This window comes from Astatotilapia calliptera, chromosome 10 (genome assembly GCF_964374335.1).
Source record: "Astatotilapia calliptera chromosome 10, fAstCal68.1, whole genome shotgun sequence".
Lineage (NCBI taxonomy): Eukaryota > Metazoa > Chordata > Actinopteri > Cichliformes > Cichlidae > Astatotilapia > Astatotilapia calliptera.
Window position 1 is genome coordinate 32,871,060 of NC_137431.1, and position 8,375 is coordinate 32,879,434.

At 36.3% G+C, this 8,375-nt stretch overlaps 1 protein-coding gene across 1 annotated transcript in view; it reads right to left on the bottom strand.

Annotated features, from left to right (window-relative positions):
* Positions 1-7,434, bottom strand: part of LOC113030218 (uncharacterized) — a 41,246-nt gene extending 33,812 nt beyond the window's left edge. Inside the window, exon 1 of the mRNA XM_026181425.2 lies at positions 7,164-7,434. Within this exon, the coding sequence (XP_026037210.1) occupies positions 7,164-7,184 (21 nt within the window). The 5' untranslated portion in view covers positions 7,185-7,434. The remainder of the gene's footprint in view (positions 1-7,163) is intronic.
* Positions 7,435-8,375: the final 941 nt, after the last annotated feature.

Below are 8,375 nucleotides of genomic sequence, written 5' to 3' on the forward strand. Positions count from 1 at the left end.
ACCTGTAATAACAACATACAACTAGAAACATGCCACATACATATTTGATCTAAAATCCTAAATGATATTTATTGGGTCACTGTAAGAATGTTTTGGGTTTATTCGTAATGATAAAAACACTATTATGAGATTAAATATCGACGAGTCAATCCGACTTCAAATTACATTTTAAAAAATGTCAATAACTAAAAGAAAAACAAAATCAAAGCTCAATATTATGTCAAAAAAGTAAGAGATTCTTAAGTTAAGTTAAAATTGTATTTAATTATTAGCATTATAATGCAAAAACACCAGATTCATATCAAAGTGTTGAAGCAGGTTTAGATTTGTAGCTGAGCACCAAACTTATGACTCATCTTCCTGGTGGGAACAACGTGGGGGTAAGAAAGGGTTTGGGTGTCCGACACGCTACAAGGAACATGTTGGGTATTAAATCTTCTATGTACTGATAATTCGTCATTAATGTCACAACATATGTTTATATGATTTTAATTTACTATTCATTTTACATGTTGTTCAAACACGTCACAACTTCGTCATGTCATTACAGTCAGTATGGTAAATCTGTAGGTCTCCACTCAAAGGTTTCTGCGATACTGACGGTCAGATTGAAACGTGTTGACAGTTAATAGGTTCAGATATCAGGTGAAAAATGTTCATTTCACAATTTTATTTATGTTGCAAAAAAATAAAAAATCTTTAGATATCACGATAATATCGTTACTGCGATTTTTGTGAAAGCACCGATTGAAACAACCTAAATATTAGACACACGAGTTTCAGCTCTTAATAGAGCACAATATCTGACGAGAGAACGAGATGACGATGAAGAAAATGCAAAATTGAGATTAATATTCGACATATTCAAGATGGCAGGAAGAGACCGAGTTCCCACAAAATGTTCCCAAACGTTGTGCAGACTGCTAAACACAGACATGAACTCTTCAAGCACAACAACAAACCAGATTAAGGACATAAAAATGAAGGAGGGTAAGAACGCTGTGAAGTCTTGTAAAGTCTGACACAAATACCCAGAATGAGCAGAAAAGTATGGAGGACGTGATCGTGAACGTCTGACAGCGACTGAAATGACGACTTTTTCCATCCCATTATTTTATTTCCTCATCAGTTTCCTCAATATCACATTTTTAGTTTAGTTTTTTTTATTTTTCTTGGATTATAACAAAGGTTTATGGATCTTTTGGATCTTCTGTATGAAAGACAGGCTTATAAAAACCAACCCATCGAATCCACAGATCCACAGTTAGTGTTATTGCGAAATACTGACCTCAATTCTGGTTTTTACCATAAAGAAACGTATGCTGTGCTTTATAAAATTAAGAAAATAATACTGTAATATCATAAAATTAAGTGAATAATTTGGTTAGTCATTGATGGATTATTGGCTAATAATTGACTCAAAATTTCCTGTACAGGACTAATAAACAGTTACAGCTCGGGTGATGTGCATTCAGTGCTACAGACGTACATATCAGTCACAAATATGAGAGATATGGTTTGGAAAAAGAGAAACGATCATTCCCAGGAATAATAAAAGCATGTTAAAGGTTTCAATGCACTTTTACAAACACAATAATCAGCTTTTTTATACATATACGTGTATATAAGTGTAATAAAAGTGACAGTTAATTAAACCTCAGACATGACCTTTAATATATAATAAGACTGGAACAAATGTCAGTAAATATTCACATCTGAGAGCTGGAGCCAAACTGATTTTGTATTTATTATTTAAAAAAATAAAATCTGGATCAAATTATCAAATTAATTTATCAAAAATTATATTACTAAACACATTTTTCAGCTAAGAAGCTCAGCTGAAAAATTGTAAATGTGTTTAGTCAGGAAATGAAAAATTAACTTATAGTCGTCCAACAAATCAATGAATCATCAATATTGTTGGCAGATCAATAAGAAAATGCAGCAGAAATATTCAAGCAGAGAAAAACAACAAACCACAAGATGAAAATAAAAAATTGGGATTTTTTCCATGAACAAACGCTGATGTATTGACGAAATATTGTTATCAGCTTGTTTGGTAAATCGATTAAGCAGATTATTTGTAGAGATCGAACCTTTTACAGCCAAACGAGCAGGAAAACAAAGATAACAGGATCAAAACGACTGCTCAGCTAACACTCAGAGAGCTGGGATTATATTTTTGCTTAGTGATTGTAAATGAGTCGTTAAAACTGCTACTTTTTCACTCCTCTGTTGTCGACTAATCAATTAACCCTGAGGGTGTAGATGTCTGTGGATATAAGAGCTGTAAAAAACAAGAACAAATACCACTGAGCTCAAATTTCAACAAGCCAGAAACGAAAATGTGGATGATTCTTGGTGAGCAGTTAGACAATAATGAGAAACAGGACTGGGTTATCTTCTGTCCATACCCTGCTCCATTCATCCATGAAACTTTATTTTCTTAATACACAAAGGAAAAAATAAAGGAAGTAAGAAATTTAGTTCAAGCTACAGAAAAACAAGCCCAGCAACTAATCCTACGACTACTGCGTTAATCCCTGGAGTTGTAGATATGTGCAGGTATGGGCAGGAAAAAACAAAAGTACAGCAAGCTAAGACATAACCACAAATCATCTCACGCTGACACAGGAGGAGAAACTTTAAAACCATACACGGGCAAAACTCAACTCTGCTGATTATTTGTGACCCAAATCAAATGATCTGAGACGTCTCGGAGTCTCTACACGTGCGAGCAGGAAAACCAGAAATGTTCCGTTCAAACCCGACGAGCTGAAAAACAAACTTTTGATTTGTTGGTCATCAAAATTTGTGTTTTAGTGAATCAGTGGTGCTTTGTGGAGACTGAATAGGAGAACCATAAATTTAATTAAGCTGGAAATAAGAGGATTTTCTTGCTTAAATTGTGATGCGAGTCATTCATACAAACTGGAAATTTAAGCACAAATCTCATTTTTATTGAGAAAATTTACTTTTCAGCTCCACGTCCACAAAGTTTAACCTTAAAAATGACCAAATCATTTTCTGATAATCTACTAACCATAAATCCACTCACTGTTAGCAACGCAGCTGCAGATATTTAAACCACGATATTTGCTATATTATAAATATAACACACCAGTAATCATTCAGGAGCCTATATTCAGATATTTTGAGAAATAAAAGTCATTTTTAAGTAAACACGTAACCGTACCCTGCTGTGCTTCTGATTTATCATCTGAGGACCAACACAACACTTAGTTTAATGTTGGATCATCATTTTAGTTATTAAAATGTGTCCAAGTAGAGATAGTAAGTTGTATTTTTGTCATCTATGTACTTATTACTCAGGTTATTACTCAAACACATAAGAAAGAAACGTACATTTTGACCTTAAAGATCACCATCACATTTGTTTGATTCGTGTTCAGCTGCTAATCTACGAACCAAATGACTCACTGAGCAATTTAGTTTAAAAGATTTAAATGGCAGAAAAAGCAAAAACCCAACAAAGTAACAGCTTTTCTCTTCAGCTCACGTTTAACACACAGCTGCCCCACGCAGACAAATCGGTATCAGCGCTCGTTCATTTCCTTCCAGGATCTAAATCAATTCATCTCAGATGTCTTGACTTTTATATACGTTTAAATACATAAAGAAATTCTATTTACTCACAAGTTCAACGCTGGGTTGGTTAAGTTCTGACTAATTGTTCATCAAAATGTTTGAGGCTCTCCTAATCAATGAATCCATGAAATGATAACTTTAGATTGGAAATCTGAGTAAAGTGAACACAGCACAGAAATATAAACGACTTCTTTTATCAATGAGATCATTGTTTTTACACTTGGGAATAGGGCTGCCACGATTACGTCGACTATCAAAATCGTCGACGACTGATTTAATAGTCGACGCGTCGTTTGAAGCTTTGTAAGATCACAAAAGACGCAGGAATAAGTGGCAGGATTTAAGAGTGTAATAACGGACTGAAACAGAAGATGGCAGCACTGCATGTACAAGGATGCCAGCTGCCGTTAAACCCCGAAGAAGCAGAAGAAGAAGAAGAAGAAGAAGAAGCAGCTGTGTCCCAGAATTCATAGCGCGGCCCAGCTTAGTTTCCAACAATGGCGGCAGCTGGTTAGTTTTAATGTTACTCTTATTATTCTTTCTGGGTCACAAAATAAACGTTTAACATATTTTCAGGCGAGAATGTAGCTGTGTAAACCTCAAATATCTGCTCAGTTTATCAGGACACCGCATATTTTCAAAAGCTCTCCGACGTTTTCGGAGACGTCTGTTACCCACTAGCTCGATAGCGAGCCGGGGTTCAAGGCTCACTAGCGCCGTGAGAACACCGGACTCCTGGCAAATCGTTTTCAAACCCACCGCCGTCTTTCGCTACTCAGGTTAAACATGATATATGAGTCACTTAGATAAATTAAAAATTTTATTGTTTGGCTTTTTCAGTATTTTATTTGTTCCTGAGTAAATCGGTTTGGCTGAGATTAAAGTTTTTACACAGCTGAATAAACGTCAAGCAGACAGCTGATCATCAGAAGTGTGAGATGCTCGAGAATTTACTCCGGTGTCCTGTTATATTTTAGATAGCAAGGAGTTTATTAAACTTCACTGAAACAATCTGCAAATTTCATTAAAATTTAATAAACTATCATCTTGTCTTTATTTTTAGTTAGCACCTGAAACACTTAAAGCTGTAAGCTAATGATAGTTATATAAGAGCAGATGGATGATGATCTGATTAGTCCACTAAAAAGCAAAAATGATTGGTGACTAGTCGACTATCAAAATAATTGTTTGTGGCAGCCCTAGTTGGGAACAGAAAAATCGACTTTTTTGGGTCACATTTAACAAAAGAAACTAGCAGAAAAATCACCTTTAAACTGGTTTCTGAGTATTTTTCTACAAATCTATTAATTTACAATCTTTGCAAGCAAAGCTACGTTCACTGTTCAGCTCACATTTAACAAACTGAAGATCAATCGATATCGACAGCGGAGGCGAATAATTTCCTCCAATAAGATCATCTGTAAACATTTATGCTGCTCATATCTGATCAAACACAATCAAGAAACACAACAACGTAACACAAAAATGTCTGCAGGTCATTTGTGTGATCAATAACCAACCGATCAGTGATCTTCAGTCAGACACTCGTCTGACAAAGTTCAAACATAAACATCACCTTGAAATTTGTTTCAGATTCATTTTTATTAATGTGTAAACTCAGCTGAATACTCATTAACCATGAAGGGAAGATCTTTGTAAGCATGGAGGCAGGAAAAGACGCACAACAAACTTTCTGAAGGAATTTGGAGTAATGGGAACACAAAGAGCTGTAACAGACAAACTAGTTCATAGGCATGTTTTATGGGTTCATTGTCTAACCAATCAATCACCGACATGCAGGCATTTGAGTGGGAGAGCTCATTTACACCAACAAACACAAAAATCACCTTTAAATTAGTTTCTGACTCATTTTCGTATCAATGTGTCCCCCGACTCTAATTACAAGCAGGAAAAGGACTCAAACTAAGTCAGTATTTAGTCCTGCAGAACCAGTTTCAGCCCCTGAATTAGTTGCATACATGTATTTAAGTTAATTACAGTGAGAATATATGATAAATGCCAGCATGAAGTGAGCTTTCTGTGTCATAAACATGCCATTATCCGGTGTAGCCCAGTCTACCAGTATCTTTTTCCTTTTTTCCCCCGTGGCCCTGGGGGAGGGCTGAAGCAGTGCTCCAGCCTACCACAGGCAGGGAAATAAGAGGCACATAATATAATCTGAGCTGTGAGAGGCAGCCCTCTGTCTAAAACGCACACACACACACACACACACACACACACACACACACACACACACACACACACACACACACAGGAATTTAAGATGGAAACCCTTAATCTGCACCATGCCTGCGTCAGTTCTCGTGATATTTCTGACAATAATGCAGTGAGATTTTTTTTCTAACACTGTTTTCAACCCAGGAAGGAAGAGAAATTAAAAAACGTCTCCTGCTTTGCACATAAATAAATAAATAAACTAAATAAAGCGAGCAGTATTGACCTTGGGTATATCCTGTTATTCAAAAGCTCACAAGTTCAGCACTGAAGGAAAAACTCTCAGTGTTGCAATAAATTAATATTTAAACAGAGACATTGTAAAAATATACAAGCAGCACTGGAATATTAAATATCTCTACATCCACGCAGCGCCACACATGGAGCATTTCAGTCCAAATAAATGACTTTTATTTCTTATAAAGCCCACGCTGCCCTCGCTGTGTGTCCTCTGGCGTGTTTCCTGCTCGCTCGATTTTTATTTGATTTTGATTTTTTTTTTGCACTTGAAATAGCCTTGACCAAAAAAAAACAACAACTCCACATTTCAGTTCCCCTTCACGCAAACACACAATAATAAGATTCCTCCTTAAAACTGTGCCAATTACAGCGGAGACAAAATGTCGGGAGGATTTGATCATAATATCAATATGCTTCCTATTAAAAGCAACACTGCTCCACCTAGTCCTGAAAATATTTCTAATCTCTAATATCACGTCGGGCTGGGAATTAATTCTCATAAAAATGGAGAACATGTCGATGGCAGCTCGGCTGCTTTTTCTTTGGGGCTGGAAAAAAACAGGAGGGTAAAAGTTTCCTGATATTTTCAGGGCAAGAATTTAATTTTATTTTGAGCTAATGTGCTTCTTGTTAGTGTGGGTGGGGGTTGGTAGCCGGAGGAAGAAACTGTCGACACGACACACAAAGAAATTAATCATTAACACGGAGAAAATATCAGAAATATTAAACTGGAATTTAACGGCTGGGTAGGATAGGAAACGAGGCGACAGCTCGGTGTCACAGCCCATTGTTTCCCCCCACGAAAAATACAAATATCACCGATTTATTAGGAGCCAGAAAAAAGTTGAGCCTGGCTGAATAAAGTTGTAATTGCAGTCAGAGCAACTCTCCGTGCCTGGGTTTGGCTGATATGAGAAAACACTCAATACGACATGGCCAAAGTAAATGAAATAAAACCCAGAATTCAGGCTTCAATCCGCGCCGACGCTAGCTTAAAATATTCTCCACGTCAACAGGTCAAAAAACGGCCGGCCACCAGCGACATAAACGGCTTTATTTGGAAATTACATCGGCTTTACCTGTATTGCATTGTGCTCCATTGCAATCCTGCATTCCCCTCTCTGTGAGGCCCTTCTCCGGTTACGCCGCCGGGACTCGCCGACACACAAACAAACGCACCAGAGGAAGAGTAAAAAAAATAAAAATAAAAATAATAAAGCTTTTTTTTTTTTTTTTGGACAGGATCTAGGTGTGGCCAAAGTTTGCCACAGAGTACAACTTAATGTTAAAGTCACTCTCACAGCGGAGTTGGAGCATCTTTAGCTTCAGAAACGTGACGTATTTCCGACCGACACGGAACACGAGGGCGGGGTTTACACACGGCAGTTTAAACCCAGTAACACGGTTATTATTTTATTTTACTCTTTACTTCATTCCATTTCAAACAGTTTAACCGCAGCGGCTCCTTTTAGCGGATTCTAAAAAGTAATAATATCGACATGAAGGATGTACATACAACATATAACTACATTAGGTTATTAAAGGAAGCTAATTATAAAGCAATAACTAAAATTATAGCTGTGGCGATCAATAAATTAAAAAATAAAAATAATTCACTGAAATAAAAGTAGGAACAATAGTATGAAAAAATATCTTAGACAACTTTATGTACTTGAAAAAAAGGAAAGAATCAGGAGATGTAATCAGTCCTTATCTCTTTGGGTTGATTTAAATCTTTACCCTGATGAATACCCCCTATATCAGGTTTGTCAAACATGAGGCCCAGGGGCCAGAATCAGCCCAGGAAATACTCGGACTTAGACATTCATACTATACCAATGTTATTAAGTAATATGCAAACAAGTAAATGACAGAACTGATTTTGCCAGCTGCTGTAGAAATATGTTTTTACACTGTCTCCACAGTTTAAAAATGGATTAACAAAACTTCTTATTTTACACATTTATTATAATTTAAACCCACAGAGTTGTGCTGACAGATTCCCTTCATGCATTTTTTTATCATGTACAAAGACTCAGCTAAACCTCTTTAACACCAACATAAATGAACTTTCACTGCTTCAGTCCACTCAAAGTTTTTATAATAACAAAAAATTGTAAAACAAATGCTCAACTAATGACAAACTAAACTGAGCAGCAGTTGGGTCGTCGAACATTTGGGTCCAGAAAAAAAGCAACAGGAAAAAAAAAAAAAATTTTATTTCTGGTCCTGAAGGAATTTCCCAACTATGTTTTTAATGCGGTACATCTTCTCTTATGTTAAACCACGTG